Source organism: Petaurus breviceps, unplaced genomic scaffold (genome assembly GCF_028583685.1).
Source record: "Petaurus breviceps papuanus isolate PSGF00001 unplaced genomic scaffold, PetGlider_PUasm1.0 90503, whole genome shotgun sequence".
Lineage (NCBI taxonomy): Eukaryota > Metazoa > Chordata > Mammalia > Diprotodontia > Petauridae > Petaurus > Petaurus breviceps.
Window position 1 is genome coordinate 2,405,432 of NW_027187265.1, and position 24,371 is coordinate 2,429,802.

At 45.0% G+C, this 24,371-nt stretch overlaps 1 protein-coding gene across 1 annotated transcript in view; it reads left to right on the top strand.

The window, feature by feature from the left end:
• The window catches only part of CDH22 (cadherin 22), a 154,882-nt gene that overhangs the window by 117,542 nt on the left and 12,969 nt on the right, over positions 1-24,371 (top strand). Inside the window, exon 8 of the mRNA XM_069062725.1 lies at positions 10,469-10,605. Within this exon, the coding sequence (XP_068918826.1) occupies positions 10,469-10,605 (137 nt within the window). The remainder of the gene's footprint in view (positions 1-10,468; positions 10,606-24,371) is intronic.

Genomic DNA, 24,371 nt, shown 5'->3' on the forward strand with positions numbered 1-24,371 from the left:
CACACACACACACACACACACACACACACACACACACACACACACACACACACCATTGGCTCTCATAAAGCCCTAGGCTTAGCAGCAATGACTGTGACCTGTACCTCTGTCAGCCAAGTTGCTGTCCTTGGGAACACCTGGCTCTCACTCTCTAGCTCTGGGATTCCCTCCTCCTTTCCTCCCTCCCTCCCTCTGTCTCCATATTATTTACTTACAAAGGGAACAAAAGGACCAAGAACCGAGAACAAACAGCCTCTGAAAGCTGAGGAGGCAGAAAGAAGAAAAAAGAGGCCTGCTAAGGGAGTGAGGGAGAAGAGGGGAGGAGAAGGAGAAGAGGAATGAGGGGAAGAGGGAAATTATAGGAGAATGATGGGGGGAACAGGGAGAAAGAGGGGGAGGCAAAGGAAAGAATGAGGAGGAGCAGAAGGGGAGAAAGTAAGGAGACAAAAAAAGGGGGGAAGAAGAGATGGGGAGAAAGGGAAATGAGAGGAACAGAAAGAATGGGGAGGAAGTGGGGGATGGGGAGGAGAAGAAGCAGGAGGGGAACAGAGAAGAGAAAGGGGGAAGAGGAAGAGAAGAGGGGAAAAAGGGAAACAGTGAGAAGGAAGAAAAAGGGGAAAGGGAGAAAAGAGGATAAAGAAGAAAGGAGAGAAGGAAAATTAGAAGAGAGTAGGGGATAAGGAGTAGGATGAGGAGAAGCAAGAGGAGGACAGAGAGAAAAGGGAGAGTAAGAGGGGTAGAGAAGAAAGAGAAAAATGAGAGGGGAGGAAGAAAGCAAAGATAGGCAGAGAAGAAAGGGAAAAGTGGGAGGATGTGAGTGGAAGGGAAGAGATGAGGAAAGGGAGGTGGAAAAGATAGGCAATGGGAGAGAAAGGAAAAGGAAGAGAAGAGAAGGGGACAAGAGGGATAGGAAAGGGAGAGTAGAGGAGGAGGCCTAAGAGGAGAGTGGGGGAAAGGAAAGGAGAAATAGGAAAAAAGAGGGCAAAGACAGAAGAAGAGATGGAAGTAAAAAGATGAAAAGGAAAGAGGGGGGAAAAGAAAAGAAAAAAGGAGGGAGGAAGATAGGGAAAGGGAAAAGAGGTAAATGCCTTCCCTTCTTTGGGCCTCAGTTTGCTTCTCTGTAAAATGAAAGGTTGGACTAGAATGCCCTTTAAGGCTCCTTTCACCTTTGAAAGGTCTATGTTCTTTATTTTTAGATCCCTTCTTGCTCTAAATCTCTAAGTGATCCTCAAGGATAGGAAGACCACCCAGAGAGGCAATCATCGGCTGAGAGGCATATCTAACTTATGAACTAGAAGTTATTAATGTGGACTCCTCTGGTGGGGCCAGTCACCCACCCCATTCCTTCCCCACTGAATTAGCCTTTCCTGAAACAGCTTTCTGTACCCAGCTAAAGCATCAATCCTGAGAACTATCCCATTCCTATAAAATTCAAGCATCTTGAGAGGAACAAGTTACTTCCCCCTATGAACTTAGTTTCCCCATCTGCAAAGTGAAAGAATTGGACTCCAACTGGTCTCCAAAACCCCTTCCAGCTCTTTCATTCTAGGAGGTAAATGAGCAAGGCTTTAGGGTCAGGGAGGATAGTAAAGCAGAACTACAAGCCAGTTTATTAGCTCTCCATTCTCCTCTTTCCTCCCAAGAAAACAGATTGGCTCCAGTAGATTTGGTTAGGATGTGATTTATCCCTCATCTGGACTCCCATCATTCAGCTTGTGTCCTGCAGTTATCACATCCTGCTTGCTGTTACAGTTGTCTCCTTGTTCTTTCTCCCCTACTAGACTGCACAGTGTAACCTCCCTGTGGGAAAGGACCCTGTTTTGTTTCTCTTTTATGTTCCATGATCTCATCAAGCACAAGATCCAGGAAAGGCATCACATATTGTCAGAGATGGAAGGGACAGAGCTGAGAGGGACCTCAGCAAATATCTCTCTTTCACCCCCTCCATTTGCAAAGAGAAAATTGAGGCCCAGAGCCAGAAAGGGATGCCTAAAGGCCACTCGGTCAGTTAGTGGTCGAGGTGGGACTAAAAACCTGGACTCCTGCTTCTGCAGTTAGTACCCTTTTCCATTCGGCCTAGCCACCTCAGTGCAAGCTCAGTGAAGCATCTTTTGCACGGCTGTCGGATGGTGCTAATTAAGCAGCTTGGCTAGACCTGGGTTGACATAGGCCGGGCTGGTTGGGCTGAGGCCCAGTCTCAATAATAACTGGCTGGGCTCCGCTTTCATGCAGCTGGACTCCCTGGAGGTCGGGCAGGGACTTCAGTCCCCCAAGGCCGGTCTGGTGGAGTAGATGGAAGCTGCTGGGCAGGGGCTGCTGGCTCTCCGCTCTGGTTCTGGGCTCCCCACTCCCCTCCCCCAACCCTTCCCCCCCCCCCCCCCCCCCCCCCCCCCCCCCGCACAAAGGCAGGCGGGAGCCGGGAAGGAGCCGGAACAAAGGGCCTTTTTCACGCGGCAATAGAAAAGCTGCAGACGGACAAATCCTGGCGCTGGCGAGGCTGCCGAGCGGGAAGGGCCGAGGGATGCAGCCTTGGGAGAGGAGCCGGCCGAGTGGCCGTCTGCTAGATGGCCCCTGGCCCCCAGTCCCAGAGCGCTGCCACGGCAAGAGAAGAGGAATGAGGAGGGGGAACAGGAGAAGGCAGGAGGGAGGGAGCTGGAAAGCCATGGCAAGGATGGCGCTGGAGGCCTAGGGCCTGCCTCACTACCTCACCACCTGCCCCTCACTCACCTACTTCGTGAGCCCTGGAGAGGCAGGGCACTTTATCCTCTTGGTGGCACCTCAGTCTCCACATCCGTAAAAGGAGGAGAATGGACCAGATGAGGCTGAAGTCCCTACACCTCTCAAGAAAACCGAGCCCTCTCTTAAAACATGGCATTTCCAACCGTTTCTCTAGTGACCCTAGAAGTGTGTATACCGCAGGGGCTAGAAGGATGTGGGAGAACACAGGCAAAGGATGGGAGAGCCCAGATTTAGAGCTGAAAGGGTCCTAGGCCAACTGCCTCATTTTGCAGAGGAAAGTCCCAGAAAAGTGAAATAAGTATCTCGCTCAAAGTAAAGTAATAACTGGAGAGGAAAAGTTTAAGGAATAGTTGTTAACAGTCTAGCTAGAACAAAGAATAGGGAAAGGAGACTAGCATGAAGTGCTGGTGGAAGAATAACATACGTTACTCTTGCTTACACCCAGTATGGTCCATCACACTGATCTTTTCACTGCTCCTCATACTCAGCTCTATTTCCTGCCTGTGTTTGCCCTAACAGCTTCCACTGCTAGAATCAACTCTTTTCTTAACCTCCCTCAGAGACTTCCTAGTAGCCCTCAAGATTCAGTTTAAGCACCTCATCAGGGAGACATTGTTCCTCCCCAGCTCCCAGTTTTCTATCCTCCCCAGCTGTACTCCTACCCAATTCCACTTGTCACCATTTTGTATATATGTGTGCACACATATCTTGTCTCCTCCTTCAATAGAATACACTTTTCTTGAGGGCAAGGACTGTTTCACTATTGTATGTCTACCCCCATCACTTGACAGGGAGTGCCAGGTGAATAGCAGGCACTTTGCAGATTCTTATTGATTGATTGATTAATGCTAAGATCAATTAGCTCACAAATCCAGACTTCTCTACAAGCCCTGTTTTTAAGGAGGACTTGGTTCCACTATTTCAGCAAACATTTTTTTTATGCCACCTACTTTGTGGAGGAGACCCTACTTGGATGTTCCACTGGTATCTCAAATTCTACATGCCCAAAATGTATCGTCATCCCTAATAAACTTTCTTCTCCACCTAACTTTCCTATTTAGATTGCTATCATCACTATTCTCCCAGTCAGTAACCCAGGCTCAATACCTCAGAATCTTCTTTGACTCTTCCCTCTTCAGCCCTCCATCTAGTCAGTTGTCATGCCCTATTGATTCCATCTCCATGATATCTCTCAAAATCCATCCCTTTTTCTCCCTTCACAGTGTCCCCCATGCTTGTTCATACCTTCATCACCTTTCCCTTGAGCTATTATAATATCCTCTTAAAACTGATCAACTTTAAGGTTCCCCCCAACCTCCCAGCCCTATCCATCTTTCAGGCAGTTGCCAAAATCATCTTCCTAAGACACGCAATATTTTACTGTTCACTGTTTCACTAATTTTAGAATTACGCTAAGAAATAATCCCATTGTTAGGAATATGCTTCAAGGAGGTCAAAGATGGAAAGGTCCTATATCTGACCATTTCAATCTCCTGATTAAAAACTTTCTGGGGGGTGACTAGGTGGCACAGTGAATAGAGCACTGGCTCTGGAGTCAGAAGGACCTGAGTTCAAATCCGGCTTCAGACATTTGACACACTTACTAGCCATGAGACTTTGGGCAAGTCATTTAACCCCAATTGCCCTCCAAAAAGCAAAAAATAAAAATAAAAACTTTCTGGGCTCCTTACTAATCATAGAAGAAAAGATGTGCTGAGCTTAGCATTTGAAGCTCTCTATGTTATGGTTGCAGCCTGTGTTTATTCTACATGAATCCTTTTTGTGCACTGCACATTCCAGTCACATGGGACCGGACCAGAAGCCATTCTCCAAACTCAATATTCCATCTCCCACCTCTGTTCATTCATATACACAAGCCTTTCTCCGCAGCTAGAATGCACACCTTCCACCTCTTAGCTTTTTAGAAGCCTTCTCTTTAAGGCTTAACTCTGGTGGGTACCTTTGCCCTAACAGCCTTCCTTTCCCTGCCTCCCCTCCTCTGCCCCCATTGAAAGTATTCTTCTCCTCCTCAGATTTTCTTAGGTCCCCTTTGTCTGTAATTGTCATGGATCCCTATGTTTCATTATGCAAATTGTATGATGCTGTAAGTTCCTTGAAGTCAGGGACTGGCATTTAAAAAAAAATTTCTATCCCCAGCATCTGGCACAATGCATCCTTAGACATAGTAGACAATTAAACATACACTTGTTGAATTGAGTTGGATATAAATTAAAATATGAGGGACCAAAAAAAACTCTATGATGGAAGTGAGGGAGGGAAAATACTTCCAGTCAGCTGCTGGTGAGGCCTCCTGGAGATGGTAACTGGGTGATGAAGGATATGTAGGATCAGCAGGGAAAACAGAGGAAATAGCAAATGGTTGAAGAAGTTTGAGATTTGATGTTCATTTTCATCCTTATCAAAATGGTCTTTTTCAGATTTCAGGGTGTCAGATGGGGAAGAGAGCAGTTGGCTTTGGGTCTGTCACTTCCTCTTTCTAGGTCCTCATCTAACTCTATAAAAGGAGTTAGATTAGATGATCTCTGAGGTCCCTTCCACGGGTGATATTCTACTTTTTAGGTGTCCTCCCTCCTCTAGTATCTCACATACTGTTGTACCTCTTCCAGAATTGCTATTCAGGCTTCCAAGTTTCCTTCCAGTTCCATCTATCTATAATTTGGTGATTTGCTGGATTTAACCATTTAATGATAGCCAGGCAGTGTGGTATTTTATCAAGACAGAGCTTGGATTTGGAATCAAGAGAGACCTGTTTTCAAATTCCACCTTACACACTAGTAAATTACTTAATTTAGAGAAAACTGAATAACTGAATGACTTCTCTGAGCCTTAGTTTCCTTATCTATAAGGTAGGGATACTAATGTTTCCCTAACAATCTTTCAGGGATTGTTGTGAGCACTTTGTGAATCTTCAAGTGAAGTAGAAATGTGATTATTTTAGGCCAAATTCATGTAGCTCAAATTTCTAAGTGCCTTAAGGCTTACAACAGGATTTCCCCACAGCAATCCTGTGAGATTGTTCATATAATTATAATTAAAAAAATGTTTATTGACATCTTGTGTTTTTATATCACCTTCATGCCTAAACGTATCCCTGTCTGATCTCCCCAGCCACCTCTTGTTACAAAGAATAAAAAAGAAAGAGGAGGGAAAAACTGCTGTTCAGCAAAACCAAACACCCTATCAGCTGAGTCTGACAATTAGATGTGCAGGGTTCCACACCCATAGTTACCCACTTCTGCAAAGAATAGAGCAGAGGTTCCCAAACTTATTTGGCCTGCTGCCCCCTTAAAAAAAATTACTTAGCACTCCCCTGGAAATATACTTTCTTTAACCTTTAGTGTTTTTTTTAATAGCATCATTTCAAAAAATAATTTTAAAAAAATGATGTCTCTTTAATAACTTAATATAAATTTGTGGGGTTTTTTCTTGCATTGAAATTTTGATGATGCAGTATTGCATCAAGTAACTTAATAGTATCATATTTTTTTTGCTTTTTTTTGGGGGGGGAGGGCAATTGGGGTTAAGTGACTTGCCCAAAGTCACATGGCTAGTAAGTGTGTCAAGTGTCTGAGGCCAGATTTGAACTCAGGTCCTCCTGTCTCCAGGGCTGGTGCTGTATTCACTGAGCCACCTAGCCACTTCCATGTAGTATCATATTGTAAACAAGTCATTACATGCACATATTCCTCCCAGTGCATGCTGGACTTCCTGACAATGTGTGACACACTCACCTGCTAACATTTGCTTGTTAAGACCCTGTGGGTGGACTTGACCACTCATTGGTTATAACTTGCATTTTGTGTGTTTATTTGGAAAAATATTGTAGTCACTATGACTTTAACTCTGTTACACAACAGATGGAACATGTACAAATGGTTTTTCAAATTTTTTTCTCTTCTTTTCTTATTATTCCACAGCCCCTTTATTTTTATTCAACACCCCTCAACTGTACATGAGGCTACCACCACCCCCATCATTCCAGTGCCCCCAAGGGATAGATGTTGCTCACTTTGGGAGCTTCTGGAACAGAAGGAGGCTCATTTTCTCCTCTTTGTCAGACTAGTCCCCAGCATTAAGTTCTGATTTTTGTTACTGTTCTTTTCATTGACTTTGTTGTAGTTATTTGATTATATTGTGTTCCTGCCTTGTATGAGTTCAACTAAGTCTGCCTGTGCTTTTCTTAAAGTCTTCTTATTCATCAATCTTATGGTGTAGTTTTATTCTATTACATGTCCTGTGATTTATTTAGCCATTCCCCAATCAACAAACATCAACTACAAAAAGTATTATTATAAATATATTGGTGTACCTTGGATCTTTTTTTTTAATCTTTGACCTCCCCAGGATATATTCCTAATGGTGAGATTTTAGTAATTTTCTTAGCATAATTCCAAAATGAGTAAAATAATGATATGACAACAGGAGGCATTTATTGAGCACCTAAAATGTACTAGGTGCTGTGCTAAGCACCAGGGAGACAAAAAAAAGGGCAGAAATAGTCCCTGCCTTCAAGGAGCACATGATCTAGAGGAAGAAACAACATGCCAATAAATATGTATATATACATATATATACATATAAATATATATGTGTATGATGGACTGTAGATAATCTGAGAAGGAGAGCACTAAGATTAAAGTAGACTGGGAAAGACTTCTTAGAGAAGGTGGGACTCATTTCAGGCATGGAGGACAGTAAGTGAAAGTACACAGAGTCAGGAAATGGAGTATCTTGTGAGAGGGAAAGGGGAAAGAAGAAAGGGAATGAGTATTTATTAAGCACCTACTCTGTACCAGTCACTGTACTTAACAATTTACAAATATTTTCTCATTTAATCCTCAAATCAACTTTACCTCAGTAGGTGCTATTATTATCCTTATTATACAATTGAGGAAACCAAGGGATACAGAGGTTAAAGTGACTCAACTGGGGCCACACATCTTGTAAATGTCTGAGGCTGGTTTTGGACTCAGCTTTTCCTGACTGTAGGCCCATGTGCCATATCCACTGTAGTGACTATTGGCCCCTTGATGTGAAGGGCAGCAAAAAGGTAAGAGTCACCAGATGGTAGAGTAGGTGAGAGGAGTAAGGTGTGAGAATACTGGAGAGGTAGGGGAAGGAGTCAGGGGAGCAGGGTAGGAAGGGCTTTCAAAGCTAGACAAAGGATCTTATATCTGATCCTGGATTGAATTGGAGGATGATATATTCATACCTGTACATTAGGAAGATCATTTTGATAGCTGAATGGAGGATAGACTAGAGCAAGGAGATACTTCAGGAAGGGAAGCCAACCAGAAAACTATTGCAGTCGTCTAGGCATGAGGTAAGGAGGGCCTGAACCAGGGTGGTGGCAGGATCAGAGCAGAGAAAGGGATGTTGCATAAGGTATAATTGACAAGGACTAGGCAACTCTTGGATATGGGAGATGAGAGGGGAGTGAGGAATTGAGAATGACCCCAAGGTTGTGACCTTGGGTGATTGGGAAGACGGTGGTATCCTTGACAACAAAAAGGGAATTAGGAAGAGAGGGAGGTTTTTGAGGAAAGATAATGACTTCAGTTTTGTACATGATAAGTTTAAGATGCTCTTGGGACATCTAGTTTGAGATGTCCAGTAGACAGCTGGAGATGCAAGATTGAAGGTAAGAAGAGAAGTTAAGGCTGGAAAGTAGATCTGAGAATCACTGGCATAGAGATGATAATTAAATTCTGGGAGTTGATGAAATCGCCAAGGGAAATTGTTGTTTGTCCTTCCTTCTCCAAGAGAATCATGACATTAGGAAGATGATGCCATGAATTTCAAGTGGATTGGATTTAAGCAAGGGAGGGCTGTGCAAAGTCACCAGCCTCACTTTCTCCTCTGGAGGGATCTGGGTGATGGAACAAGATGACTGGAGATGGTCCCTCCAAGGGGAATAGTATAGAGGGAGTAGTGAAGAGAGCCCAGGACAGAGCATTTGAGGATTCCCACAGTTAGTGAGCCTAGGTGAAGATCCAGCTAAGGAGAATGAGAATTAGCCTTTCTGAGAAAAATGAGACTCTGTAAATGATCTGCCCTGATTCATACAGCAAGTAAATGGTAGGACCAGATTCTAGAATTGCAGAACCACATGGTAGAGCCAGGATTTTAATCCAGGTTCCTGGTTAGGTCTAGTTTTTCTCTCTCTTTGTCCTGCTGCTTCTTGGAGATCTAGATGGGAGATATTCTGCCCCATGGAATAAGGAGAACCTCCAAGAGGGGGGTGGGTCCTGTCCTGGAGCTAACTTGAAGCAGCCAGGTCAGAGCTGGTAACCTCTTGAGGATGCAAATTGTTCACTGAATCAGTGGCTTGTGAGAGGAAACGAGGGGGAAGGAATTCCGTGGATTGTTCCAGAAGGGAAGAAATGGGGAGGCAGAAGCAGTGGGGAGGAGAAGAGATAAGGCTAGACTTTAAGTCAGGACAATCTGGGTTCAAATCCTACCAGAAACACTTACTGACTATGTGATCATGGACATGTTAGTAACCTCTCTGGATATGGGTTTCTTCATCTATAAAATGATGAAGTTGGATGTGCCTCTTTTTTTAAAAATACAAGTAAGATTAAGTGACTTGCCTAGGGTCACAAAGCTAGTAAGTATCTGAAACCAGATTTGAACTCAGGTCCTTCTGTTCAGGACAGATGCTGTATCTACTGTGCCAACTAGCTGCCCCTAAAGACCTCTTTAATTCTATATTTATGATCTTACCCAGTCGACTGTGGCCTAGCCTCACCATCTTATCCTGATTCTTCCCTCCTCCCCATCCCTAGCTGTAGACTTTTTTTTTTAAGCAATTGGGGTTAAGTAACTTGCTCGAGGTTACACGGCCAGTTATTTTTTTGTGGGTGCCAAGTATTTGAGGCCGGAACCGATCCCGGGTCTCCCCACCCTGGGGCCTGCACTTACTCACTGCACCGCCTGGCCACCCCTTGTAGATTTTCTTAAACCCATGCTCTCTACAAATAGCCCAGGGCTTTCACTCACCTGGTAAGGCCTGGGTTTCTAGGGCCAGCCTTCGCCTTCCATCCTGTAGAGGCTTCCCTGAGCCCCACACTCCCTTAAGGACCGTCCTACAGACCATCCAGGGAATCTCCTAAGACTCTTTCTGAAACTGAGACTTTCCAGCATCCAACATAGCACCTGGCTTACATATACCTGGTACTTAATAAATGTTTACTGGTTAATTGATTGGCTGACTGACTAAAGACAAACCTTATCTCAGGTGCCCTGAAACAAACTGTTGATAGGGACCTCTGCATGTTGGGACCCTGGGGACTGCAGGTGAAGTGGGCTCTATGAGGATGGGAGGGCTTGGGAAGGCCACAGGGAGCTGGGAACAGGATGAGGCAGAGATAATAGAGTTATGGATTTAGAGCTGGGAGTGACCTTGGAAGTCATCTAGTCCAGCCCCTTCATTTTACAGATGTAGAAAATGAGACCCTGAGAGGTTGTGACTTGATCAGGCTTCAAATACAGGTCTTCCAGACTCAAAGGCCAGAACTCTATCTGCTACAATACAATGCCTCTCAAATGGGTTGAGATGGTGTGGAAGGAGGGAGAGACAGTGAGAGGTGGTCTGGGGCTCAGCCTCTCCTTCCCTGCTGCTATCAGCTTGCCTTCTCATTTCCCTGGAGTGGGTCTACAGGGGCCCAGAGTCACTGCTTAATCCTGCCTCTTCGTGGGCCCCCAGGTACGCCATCGACCGTGACTCAGACCTGGAGCAGATCTTCAACATCGATGCTGACACTGGTGCCATTGTGACAGGCAAGGGACTGGACCGGGAGACAGCAGGCTGGCACAACATCACTGTGCTGGCCATGGAGGCTGGTGAGTGGGAAGGGTTGGGGACAGGATGGAGGAGGGAAGGAGGCTCCATCTTTTGGTCCTGAAAAGAAGCCTGAAGCTTATAGTCCTACAGACACCTACAGACCCAATCCTCTTAGACACTTCCAATCTCACCCCAAGCTGCCTTTTGGTAGCAGACAGACGCCTTCTCTGGGTTTCACTGAATGGTAACATTGGTTGGGTGCCACCCGCACTACCCACTCCTTTGCATCTGGGTCCCAAATCCTGCCAACTCCTTCCTCCACCCCCTAGGTTTTCCTTGAATACTTTCTGCTCCCTGCTATTACTTACTATTTACATTACTTTGAGAATTCCCTCCCCAAACTCCCTTAGAATATCCCTGGGCCTCCATTTCTCCTAGGGTTCTATTCTCTCCAGAGCCCTGCATCCCCCGAGACTTGCCTTCCCTCTCTCCAAAACAGCCAGCCATCCCCCTCATTGAGATCTGATGAGCCCAAGTGTCAGATGGGGCCCTCTTATCATTTACTAATTGCTAATTAAACAGTAGGCAAGAAGAGAAGGGCATCCCTCCCTTTAACCTCGGTTTTCCTTCGATCAAGAACTGATGGGGGTGCAATTGTCTGTCCCACTTTCTCAGGACATACCAGAGTCCTTAACCCCGAGCTGAGTCAGAGACCTGCAACAGACAGTTATAGTCAGAGAACAGAAGGTTGAACTGAAGAGAATGCAGAATAGAGGATGATTTAGCTGAAGTGGGTGCTAGATGTACATGCAGAGTTTGATGATGAGACTCTGCAAAGAGCCCTAGTGGAATTGGGAGACCCTGGCCAGTGGGCTTGGGCCCCAGAGACTCCCTGTGCTGTGCGCATGGGGCACCCTGCTGGCTAAGGGCCCAGAAACCTCTGCATGGTTAATAGATGTTCTGTTGCTGATCTGAAAAATAGCTCATATTTCTCTCAAGTTAAGGCTTACAAAGCATTTTCTCATAACAAACAACACTATGAAGTAGGTAATTCGAGGATTATTATCCCCATTTTGTAGATAAGGAAACAGAGTCCGAGAGAAGCTGAGTGACTTTTGTAGGGTCGTGCCAGTGATAGCTCACAGCACAGTGAAGAGGGAGCCAGACTCGGAGTCTGATGACCTGATTTCAAATCCTGGCTTTTCTATGATATGAGGATAGCTGTGTGCAAGTCACTGAATCTTTCTGTGCATCAGCTTCCTCCTCTGTGAGATGGAGGGTTGGGGCAGCTAGGTGGTGCAGTAGATAGAATTTGGAACCAGGAAGAGTTCAAATCCAGCCTCAGACATTCACTAGCTATGTGTCCCTGGATAAGTCACCTAACCCTGTTTGCCTCACTTTCCTCATTTGTCAAATGAGCTAGGGGAGATGAATGGCAAAGAGAGGGAAATGGCAAACCACTCCTGTATCTCTGCCAAGAAAACTCCAAATGTGGGGTGGCTAGGTGGTGCAGTGAATAGAACACCAGCCCTAGAGTCAGGAGGTCCAGAGTTCAAATCCAGCCTCAGACACGGAACACACAAAAAACTAGCCGTGTGACATTGGGCAAGTTACTTAACCCCAATTGCCTTCCAAAAAGCAAAAAAAGAAAAGAAAAGAAAACCCCAAATGGGGTCATGTGGGACATAGTTGAGATGACTGAACAGAGATGAAAGGTTGAACTGGATAACTTCCATGGTCTGTTCTGACTCAAAATCTATGATCATTTATTATTATTATTATCATCATCATCATCATTGCCATCCACTAGATAGGCTTTGCTGTGTGCAGTGAATCTGTCTTCTTTTTGGAGAGTCCCTTGTATCCTGAGCTCCGGCTTCTGACCCTTTAGTCACCCCAGAGGAGAAAGCTTATAGAGCCCCACTTAGCAGGAAAGGCTTAAAGCCGCAGGCTCCAAAGCCCCCATTTATGAGAACCAAGATCCCTGACCGATCTGACCTCCCTTCAGAGGGAGATGGAGAGGCTTCTCCCTGGGGAGGCCCAGGTTTCCTGCCCCCTCCCCCAGCTCAGTCCAGCCCCACTGCCCCGGCCCTGAGCCCAGTTAAGTCCCTCTGCTGAAGTTCCCTCTGTTGCTTTCAACTCCAGTTTAAAAGGAAATACAAAGGAAGAGCAAACCTCTGGGCTGCTGCTATGAGCGCCTTTGAATCCACTCCTCCCGGGGCATGAAAGGAAAAGAACAAGCGGTAACAGAGGAAGTGGCCGACAAGCCAGGGAGGAGAGAGGAGCAAGCCCTCCTTCCAGTGGTCCCCAGGAGGCAGCTGAGGCCTCAGGCGAGAGGAGAGAGACAGAAGAGACAGAGACAGAGAGAGTGAAACAGAGAAGGGGGGGAGAGAGAGAGAGAGAGAGAGAGAGAGAGAGAGAGAGAGAGAGAAAACGGGGGGGGGGGGAGAGAGAGAGAAGAGACAGAGTGGGAGGGAGAGAGAGAGAAGAGACAGAGTGGGAGGGAGAGAGAGAAGGAGAAGAAGAGGAGGAGGAAGAGGAGAGAAGAAGACAGAGAGACAGACAGACGAGAGGGAGAGAAAGAGTGAAGGGAGAGAGGGAGAGACAAAGACAGACGGGGGAGAGAGAAAGAGAGAGAGAGAGATTGGAGGAGAGAAAGAGACAGAGACAGAAAGACAGAGAGACAGACACAGGGATAGACAGAAAGAAACAGAGACAGAGACAGTCATAGACAAAAAGAGACACAGAGAGAGAGAGAGAGATCTGAGAGGTATTAGCCCTCTCCTAGCCCAAAGCCCTTCCCCCTCACCCCCTTAATAATAAATTCTTTTAGGATTTTAGAATGAGAAGGAGCTATAATAGCACACTAAGTTCAATCCTTCATTTTACAGGTGAGAAAATTGTTTCAAAGAAAGAGAGTGACTTGCCCAAAGTCATATAGGAAAGAGCAGAGCTGGGACTCAAACTCCGGACTCCTGACTCTAATTCCAGTTGTCTATTAAACTCAAGAAAGAAGACAACTAGCTTTTATTAGGCACCTACTGTGTGCCAGTCATGCTTTACAAATATCATCTCATTTGATCCTCATAACAACCCTGGGAGTTCGGGGCTATTATTATCCCCATTTTATAGCTAAGGAAACTGAGGTTAAATAAGTTACTCAGGATAACATAGCTAGTAAGTGTTTGAGGATGGATTCGAACTCATGTCTTCTTGACTCCAAGCCCAGTACTCTATCCACTGTACCACCTAGCTTCTGAACTGAACTGAAAAGGATCTTAACATATAGCTAATGCCAGAGCAGGAAGGGACCTCCTTAGAGACCATCTGATCCAGCTCTGCAATTGGATAGATGGGGCATATAAGGATAGAGTTAATCATGGAAGGCTTCATGGGGGGGTGGAGGGGGTCTGTTGCAGGCCCAGTGACCGGAGCCCAGCCTCTCTCTGGGAAGGTTCACATCCCCCTGGATAGTGACTGTGGCAGCCCCACTAGAACAGACCACTGGATTTGGAATTAATCTTACTGGATTCAAATCCTATCTCAGGTACTACCTTGGGCAAATCATTTCACTTTTCTTGGTGGAGCTGGATTTAATGGTCTCTAAGGTCCCTCAAAGCTCCAAATCTGTAATTTTATTATCCAGTTACTTTGCATCACCATCTTTGCTATGCAGTTGGTGAAATGCCCCCGGACCCAGGGTACTGAACTGAGAAATCAGAGCTTACACAGGTCTTGCTCCCCTTTCCAGAGCATTTTTAGAAATCCCAGTTTTGGGGTGGCTAGGTGGCACAATGAATAGAGCACCAGTCCTGGAGTCAGAAGGACCTGAGTTCAAATTCAGCCCCAGACACTTAACACTTGCTAGCCATGTGACCTTGGGCAAGTCACTTAACCCCAATTGCCCTGCCTTCCCCCCCTCCAAAAAACAAAAACAAAAACAAAAAAGAAATCCCAGTTTCCAGGAGGGCTGGATTCAAATGGATTTTTGTAAAGTGCTTAGCCAAAGGGAGCTTCTGCTTTTCTAGGGCATCCCAAAACCAGATAAAACCAAGAGGGCCGAATTACCGTATAACATGGATTCTTTATTCCATTAGAGGGTTAAATCGTGTCTCCAAACACAGCTCCATACAGTAGCTTCCTGATAAACTGGTATTAGTAAAACTAATCCCTTACTTTTGTAGAGTTATTTATTTTCACCAAAGTCAAAAACACAACCTCTACCCCCACCCCTCCCCTATTTCTATAACTTCATTGCATCTTCTGTGATCCCTGGAGGTAGGCAGTATTATAGGACTGGTATATATTGACATTTGAGGAAAGTGAGGCCCAGAGAGAGGGAAGATGACTGGCCCAAGGTTACATACTTGGAGGCTGGCTCATAGCTGGGGCTCAATGCCAGTTCTGACTAAGCAGAAGCCTCTTCAGTAATGTTAACATAAGGGGCATCCTTAAGAGCCATGGAGAGATCCAGTATATTTCTAGTCCCTGCTCTGATGGTAATGTCAGACAATTCTAGCCTTGGGCAACAAATAGTAATAGCTGATGTATATGTAGTACTTTAAGGTTTACAACACACTTTACATACATTATCTCATAAGAACTAGAGTAGGACTTTTTAACCTTTTTTGCGTCATGGTCCCCTTTGGCCTCCTGGTGAATTTTATGGACCCCTTCTCAGAATAAAGTTTTTAGAAACATAAAATACATAGATTTACAAAGGAAGGCAGTTATACTGAAATACAGTTATCAGGACATTCTTCCCATGTAAGTTCATGGATCCTCTGAAATCTATCCACAGATTTCCATACCTCCCCACCCCCCCCACCAATTAATAACCCCTGCACTGTAAATATTACCCTCAATTTGCAAATTAGAAACCCGAGGTTCCAAGAAAACACATTATTTAATTTCTCTGGGCCTTGATTTTCTCCTCCATCAAATGGGGGCAATGTTGTACTAGATGACCTCTGAGGTCCCTTCCAACCCAAAGATTTTATATTCTCCAGTTCCTTTCAGTTCCTACAGTCTCTGTTCTGAGGTCCCTTTGAGCTCAAACATTCCCTGTTCTGTGTTTTAAGGCTCCTTCCAGGCTACATATTCTATGTTCTAACATTCTATGTTCTAAGGCTCCTTCAAACCTTGACATTCTGAGAAGTCTCTGTTTGCTCAGCTTCCCAGGGCTGGCGGGAACCGGGCGTGCCTGGCAAAGGGGTGGGAGGAGCCGCCAGAAAGAGCAGGACCTGCTGGCCTGACCTAGAGGGGGAGGCTAGCCGGGTGGGGGTGGGGGGCTAGTGCAACCAGCCAAGCTTTCTCTCTTTTGGCAAACACAAGGTGACAAGAATCAGAGGGGAAATATTTATACACAGCAGCTAAGATTTCCGAACAAGTCAGTAAGTATTGCAGTTCCCCTCCAGCAGGGCCGCCTGTCATACTGGATTACCTCAAAGGCCTGTGGAGTCGCTTAGTATTCTGACTCCCCTCCGCCAGTAACTTCTGAGTCATCCATTCTGCCCATCCAGACGCTCCTTCCACTGACATTATCTTTAACGTTTTGTAATCATGAAATATTAATGACCGATATTGAATTTAAAGTACAATTTGTGTCTGAATTCTCTGGTGGAAAGGGCAGTTGTAGAAGGAAGGCCTTCAAACTGACAGTGAGAATTTTGGAGGTCTAGCCAGTCCCCACTGCTGGGCAGAGAGGGATGGCGGTTAGGTCTGGGGTCCCTGCTCCCTCTCTCAGGGAGCTGGCAGCAGCAGATGAACCTCTGGTAGACTGGAGGTCAGGCAATTTAAGACAACTAGCAGCTAATCTCATCTGCTCCCTGAATTCTTAGCTGGGTTCTACTGCCCAGGCTAGTTAGAGAACTAGGCTAAATAAGCCTTAGGGGAAGAGGCAGAACCACAGACCTGGGAGGAATATTAGAACATAACATGTCAGGGCTAGAAGGGATTAAAGGCCTAAAAGATTCTCTAGAGTCTAGACCAACCACAGCATTTTATAGATTGTAAAACTAAGTAAGGTTCAGAGAAAGAAACTGAAGCTGCCACTTACTAGATATGTGACTTTGAATAAGTTCCTTAATTTCTTTGAGCCTCAGTTTCCTCATCGATAAAAGGAGAGTGGATTAGACTATTTCTAAGGTACTTTTCAGTCATGACATTCTGTTATTCTGTGACTTGGGCTGAAACCCACTTATTTGGTGCCAGAGCAGGGATCATACTAAAATCCAATGCCTCCCAGGTCAGGAGGGAAGAAGATCTTGGGGGAGGGTAAGGTAGGAGAGAATCCAATTCACATCAGGTGTTAAGCAGAAGTGAGAAAGATGTGGGGAGAATGGCATGTCCCCTGACTGCAGTGCTTGGACCCTCTGGGACACCAGAGCTAAGGTTGACTCTTCTCAGAGGAAGCCTTGAATATCCTCAGGAATGCAGATCATTGGGCAGAGTTCTAAGCTCCTGCCCAGCTGGTGTTCTATAGTCTAAGGCCCCGTCTAGTTCTAACATTCAATGTCGAAGCTTCCTTTCAGCTCTGACACTTTGTAGCCTAAGGTCCAAAATTCTTTGTTCCATAACTTCAGTTCTCTTCTAGTTCTGATGTTCCAAGAGAACCCCATGATCTGAGGTCGAGGTGGGATCACGTCCCCAGGAGTGTCCAGACAGATCTCAAGGAAGGCAGGACATTGTATCAAGTGTCTAGGATCATCTCAAGACAGCAGTGGACCATATGAGCTAGCTTTGATTTCAAAGATTTGAAGAAGACTTTGCAAAAAAAAAATCCCTTCCTCTATTAGGTGAGGCCTAAAATCCCTCCAGAGGAAAAAGTACTCCATTATGAAAAATGGTCATTGTTGTTCAGTCATTTCTCAATTGGGTCTGACTCTCCATGACTCCAAGTGGGCATTTCTTAGCAGAGATACTAGAATGGTTGACTATTTCCTTCTCCAACTCATTTTATATATGAGGAAACTGAGGCAAACAGTTAAATGACTTGCCCAGTGTCACTTAACTAAGTAAGTGTCTGAGGCCAGATTTGAACTCAGGAAGATGAATCTTTCTGACTAAAGGACTGGCACTAGCTACCCCAGAAGGAAAAAACGAGAATGTGCCAGACCCTTAGCTTGGTAGTCAGAAGACTTGGGTTTGAGTCCCAGTCTTGCCACTAATTTGATATGTGATCTTGGGAATTCCCTTTCCCTCTCTGGGTTTTCTTTGTCAAATGAAGGAATTGGTCTAGGTCTCTAAGGCCTCTTTCAGCTTTTAAATTCTATCTTAAGGCCCTTTTCAGCTGTTTGATTTCAGGGAAACCAGGGGGATTAATGTTCAAATTGAAGGGTAAATTCCTCATTTCAGATCCTCTCTGTAGAGACCCCTTAATATGGTGTCCTCCTAGGGGGCATATGGAAGTTCTTCAGTATTTGCCCATGAACCTGGCCTCATTCTCTTCTTTTTCTCCCTCATCTTCAATGGTGAACAAGCACTTGGCCCCCTCCTGGAAGGTGAGGGGGTAGTGGAAGAGGGTAGGGGGTAGGCTCCCTATTACAGGTCTCAGCTCTACTCCTGGCTGTATCTGAGGCAGGGCTTGCCTGTAATTGAGATGATAAATCTTCCTGTCGGGAGGGGAGCGAGTCTAATCAGAGCATTGTGTTTGGACGCAATCTAATTACCCTCAGGGGAGGATAGGGAGGCCAGCAGCCAGGGGAGGGGAGCCCAGGGGCTGACAGGCTTTGGCAGCCCTGTCTCCCAATGAATTCCCCCTTCCTCAATCTGTCTCTCTACTTTATCTCTCCCTCCTTCCCACTCCCACCCCTTTGTCTGTCTGTCTCTCTACCTTTCTTTGCTTTCACTCCCATCTGTCCTTTACTTCCCCTTCCTTCCCCACCTCCTCTCTCTTCTCTTTTGTTTCTTCCTTTCTTATCTTCCTTTCTCTCAGTCTACCTGTTTTTGCTCTCTCCACTTCAGATCCTCTACTTGACCTCTATATTATTTCTCCCTTTCTCTCCCTCTTTTCCCTTTTGTTTTTCTACCTCATTGTTCCCCCTTTCTTCTTCTGTCTCTCTCCCTTTCTCTTTCCTTCCACTTGCTTCATTTCTTTTTCTCTGCTCTCTCTCCCTCTTACCTTCTCTAGAGGCAAGGGCACCTAGCCTCAGGTCCAGTAGGGATGTTGGTATGTCTCATGGACAGTGTATTCCAGTACTGTCAGTTTGGACATGTCTCCCATTAAGAGAGTGGGGTGGTAGGGCAGCTAGGTGGCACAGTGAATAGAGCACCGGCCCTGGAGTCAGGAGGACCTGAGTTCAAATGTGACCTAAGAAGACACTTAACACAAAGCTGGCTGTGTGACCTTGGGCAAGTCACTTAACCCCAACTTCTCTGCTTCCCCCTCCAAAAAAAGGAGAGAGAGAGAGAGAGAGAGAGAGAGAGAGAGAGAGAGAGAGAGAGAGAGAGAGAGAGAGAGAGAGAGAGAGAGAAAACAAATGGGGGCCATCTACCTGGCAGACTGTGTGCCTTGCATGTCTGCTATAGGAAAAGAAGAACAAATAATGAATTCCTGTATAGGAGTGTGTATGTGTGTGCCTGGGTATCTGTGTTGACCTGTTTTGGGGAGTGTATGGGTACTCCAGTGAATGTGCAGTTGATACACAGTATATGGTTTGTATAGGGCTCAGATTCTAATAACTAGGATAGGGGCAGCTAGGTGGCACAGTGAGTAGAGCACCGGCCCCAGAGTCAGGAGGACCTGAGTTCAAATCTGGTCTCAGACACTTAACACAAAAAACTAGCCATGTGACTTTGGGCAAGTCACTTAACCCTAATTGCCCTCCAAAAAAAAAAGCTAATAATTAGGGTAAGCAGGTCCACAGTGGAGTATGTGTATGTATGTTTAGAAGGAGAAATAGTAATCCATGTGTATTCACAGGTTGCAGTGTATGTGTGCATGAGCAGGTTTTGAGAGGTGTGTGTACATGTATGACATGGTCAGGAGGGATAGTTGGGGATGTGTGTAGGTAAGGGTGCTATGTTGTATGTATGTGTATGCGAGTGAGCATGTGTGCTGAGAGCTGTACACATATATGACTCGTATTTTTGTATTACTCTAAGTTTTTCAAAGTATTTTCTTCAAAAAACCCCCATGAGGTAGATAGTACAAGTCTAATTATCCCCATTTGTAGACCATTTGCATAAAATGAGAAATGTGAAGTTCACAGAGGGGAATGATTTGCCCAAAATCCCACACATAGAAGGTCTTGGAGCTGAGATTCAAAGGCAGGTCTCCTGATTCCAAATTCAGCACTCCTTTCACTAAACTATGTATCTCTTCAATAAGTGAAAATATTTGAAGACTAAAGTGGAAATGGAGGTGCTTTGGATGGTAACTGGCTGGTGGATCATGTACCATGTGTTTTTGGTTTATTGTGTTGGGTGAGGTGCATGTAATTATGTTCTTTGAGTCTGGAATTCAAAGTTTTAAAATCAAATGTTTAAAAAATATATTATTATTAGGTTTTTTTCATGCAACTGGGAAATAAGATACACAGGCACTGGGGTATAGAGAGACATCTTGCTCTTCTGGAAAGTCAGAGGGGAGATGGGGAGGATATAGGAGAGAGAAGACTGGGGGAGGGGGTATACAGTGGGATCGTTGTTTTGGGGTGGTGGGTAGGGAAAAGTGGGGAGAAAATTTGTAACTCAAAATCTTGTGGAAATGAATGATGTAATTACGTTCTTTGCATCTAGATTCCTATGGCATGTTGAGGGGTATATGTGAATTTTGGGGTTGGCTCTGTGTGTCTGTGGAGTGGATGTACATCTGTGAAAGAGGTGTGATGTGCATGCTACAGTATAAAAGTGCCTATAGTGATGAGTGAGGTAAATCTGAATCTAAGATCCTGTAAGTATTCCATGGTCATTGAATTAAGCAATCTCCATAGAGACACATATCATAGAATCCTGCGTGCTTTTAAGATGTGTGTGGGAGACATCTTATTTGAGGAGACTTCAAGGCTGCATTATATTCTACCAAGTCACACACTTTTTAAAGCAATCAGCAAATAACATACCTAGCGGACATTTATATCTTCTCTACACCTCTCAGTTAATGTGGCCAAAATTATGACCAGCAATAGCACACCCTCAGGGAAAACCTGCCTGCTCCCAAACTGGGTTTTCATTAAGGACACTACCAATGTGTGTGTAGACCATTTGCATAAAATTTGCTTACACATGAGGAAAATAAGATGATATCTCTATCTTTTAACTATTTGGAGGGCTGTGATATAGAAGAGGGATTTGATGTGTTCTGTTTGGACTCAGGGGGTAGAATTAGGACCAAAATAGAGAGGTAAATTCCAACTCCATATGAAGAAAACCTTCGTAACTCCAGAAATGGAATGGGGTCCCTTAAAAGTAATGCACTTCTGGGGCGGCCAGGTAGCACAGCGAGTAAGAGCACTGGCTCCAGTGTCAGGATGACCTGGGGATCGAATCCAGGCTCAGACATTTAGCATCCACCCAGAAACACCTGGCCCAGTAACCTTGAGCGAGTTACTTAAACCCCAATTGCTTAAAAAAAAAAAGTAATGCACTTCCATTGAGGAAGATCTTTTAGCTGAGGGGAGATGACCACTTTCCAGTATTGTTGTAGCAGAGAGTCATTCTTGTTATGAATTGGACTAGGTGGTCCCTGAGGTCCTTTTCAGTTCTTCAATTCTATGACTAGCTATGGTCTATGGACTGCTTTTCTCGTTGGAAATAGCCTTAAGGGTCATCTAGTTCAACCCCTTTACTTTACATAGGAGGGACCTAAGACCCAAAGAGAAGTGATTTGCCCAAAGTTAAGTTAGTGACAGAACCTGGCATAGAGTCTATAGTTCCTAACTCCTGGTATAGTCCTCATTCACTCAATCATGCATTTCCAGTAAAGGGGGCAGAGGATGCCCTATGCCAGGTATCTTTCTACTGTGTATTAAGACTCTGCAAGGTCAATTGAAGGAACTTTTATTTGTTAAGTACTCACAATAAACATACTGTATCCCCTCTACTTAAAGGAGAGGCCTTTCTATTGGGATTCAAAGACCATTTGAGGAAGAGGGATATCCCTGAGTTTTAACCTCCAGGCCAGGAGTCCCCAGCTTTAGACTCTCTATAAGTGGCTCTGGCAGTTAGGTGGTTCGGAGGATAAAGCACAGGGCTTGGAGTCAGGAAGACTCTTCATGAGTTCAAATCCAGCTTCAGACACTAGCTATGTGAATCTGGACAAGCCATTTAACCCTGTTTGCCCCAGTTTCTCTGTAAAATGAACTAGAGAAGGAAATGGCAAACCACTCCAGTATCTTCACCAAGAAAACGTCCAAAATGGGGTCACGAAGAGTTGACCACAACTGAAAAAATTACTGAACAACAACAAATGAATGGCTCTTGGTACTGTCATCAATGAGGGTCATTCCTACCAGAGATACTCCCTGGCCTTCCTAAGCACATCAGGGCCTCCCTGCCTCTTCCAGCTGCCTTCCCAGATTAATGGTGTGCCAGCTCTGGGAGGAAAGGCAGGAAAGCTTCGTGTTTAATTTTAATTTCGGAAACCGTTTAGGTAGCAGGCCTGTGCTGCTCACTGCTGTCAATCAGGCTTCCTCAAGGCTGCATCAATTAGTTTAAAAATATTGAATGTAATTTTGCCTGACACAACATATTGCAGTCACTGCAAAATATAATTTATTTTAGAAGAAGAAATAATTAAACTAATTTGCATGTCAGTCAGCTGAGCTGAGATGCCAAGGTAGGTGGGGAGAACCCTGCCACTGTGGGGTAGGGGTACCTATTGTGGGCAGGCAGGTACAGTCAGGTCAGGCTTGGGTTCTAACGGGACAGAGATCCAGGCTAGACTTCTCTACCTAGAATTTGGGCCTGAGGCTTCTTCTTCCTCCTTCTTGGGAGCTGTCCCAGGTACCAATACCATGGAATTAGAGGGACAAGGGCAGGGATGCTAGTTTTGTGGGAAGCAGATTAATAGCTCATACTTCTTAATTTAATTACTTCTACATTTTAAGCTTACATAGTGTTTTCTTCATAGCAGCCATCTGATGAAGGCTGCACAAATACAATTTTTTCCATTCTGTAGGTTAGGGTACAAAAACCCAGCTCAAGTGACTTGCCCAATGGTCCAGATAGCCAGTAAGTGTTGGTGCAGGAATTTGAACTCAGGTTTCCTGACTCCAGATCCAGTGCTTCTTACCACACTGGTTATTATACCACACTAATTACCCTCATTCTAGGTTACAATCGAGTTTGTTGGAATTGGCTAATGAAAATAAGCTACATCTTTCTTCCCCATCCTCCCCCCATGTTATCTATTTAATTCAGTTAAATTCCACAAACAGTTACTAAGTACATCCTAGGTATAAGACCCTGTGCTAGGCTCTGGGGAAACAAAGACAAAAAATAAAACAATCTCTGCCTTCATGAAGCTTATATTCTGTTTGGGGATGAGGGGGTTGTAGGAATGCCACATGAAAGCAGGTAACTAAAGACAAAGGCAAACAATGAGAGGGATCCAGAAGTGACTTAATGGGGTTGGGGATACCTTAACTGAGTGCCAAGAGAGTTAGAGATTTAAAGAGGTAGAGGTAAAGAAAGAGAGCATAGAGGCAGTCTTTGAAAAGGCAAGGAGGCCACCTAGGTACTCTGGGTTCAATGACCAGACACTTCTTGAGTACCTACTCTGTGCCTTATGGTTCAACAATAAAGATAACACCATTGCTGTCTTCAGTCTGCTAATAGAAACAAGACTAGTTACTCAGGTAACTAAATGTCTAATTAAAACAATATCATGAGAGCACAATTGTAATTTAAAGTGCTTTGAGATCTAATAAAGGGAAGATCAATTTCAGTCACGGGGGAATGAAAGGTTTCCTGGAGGAGCTTTCATTTGAGCTAGGGTTTAAAGGATGAGAGCAAGCAGAATGTGAACTCCCCTCCCCTTTGCCTCACTCATTCTTACCACCAATCCCCAACAAATGGTTTGCTGCCTGGAGAGAAAAAGAGAACTGTCCATCCTGGTCCTGACCTTTGGCTCAACAGTCAGCCTGGCCCTCCTTGATCCTGCCACCATTCCTTTCCCTCATATTCTCCTCAATTCTCTAAATGAAACTATGGTTTATTTAAGGATCTGAACAACACATTCTTAAAAATAATTGATCACCCAGAGCTCTCAGTCACGACTTGAATCCTCTCTCTCCCAGAAAGCACCCCCTCTAATCACCAAAGAGGCAGATCTAAGGCAGCAGCCAGCCCCAGGAGAACAAAAAGGGAAGGAGAGCTCATGAATGAAGTCTGCCAGAGGGGTCGGGGTCCTAGTTAATTACAGAAATGCCCCCCCCCAAAGAGAATCTGCACCTGTCTCCCAAACCATGGCTCCTTTTTTATCAACAAGTTCACAGACACCAGCCAATTCTTGGCATCTAAGCAGGGCCAGAAAAAGAACTTACTGCCATGTCCCTCTCCACCGCCAACCAGACTTCTAAGCTTCCTGGCTGAGTGGAAATGAGGAGGCAGAGTACTAGGTTATTCAGGTGAGTGGACAACCAAATAATGCCAGGAGTATAAGGGAGGTCCCCTTGCTCTTAAATATCTTTCTCGAAAGGCTGACATGGCACCTGAAATTCCATCCTCCATGCTTTCTTCCTTTCAGTTGAACATTACCCTCTCTAATCTCCTTTGTTTAAATTCCAACCCTTTCCAGGATCTAATAAATTTTGTTTTGGGGAACATTACACACACACACACACACACACACACACACACACACACACACACACACACACAC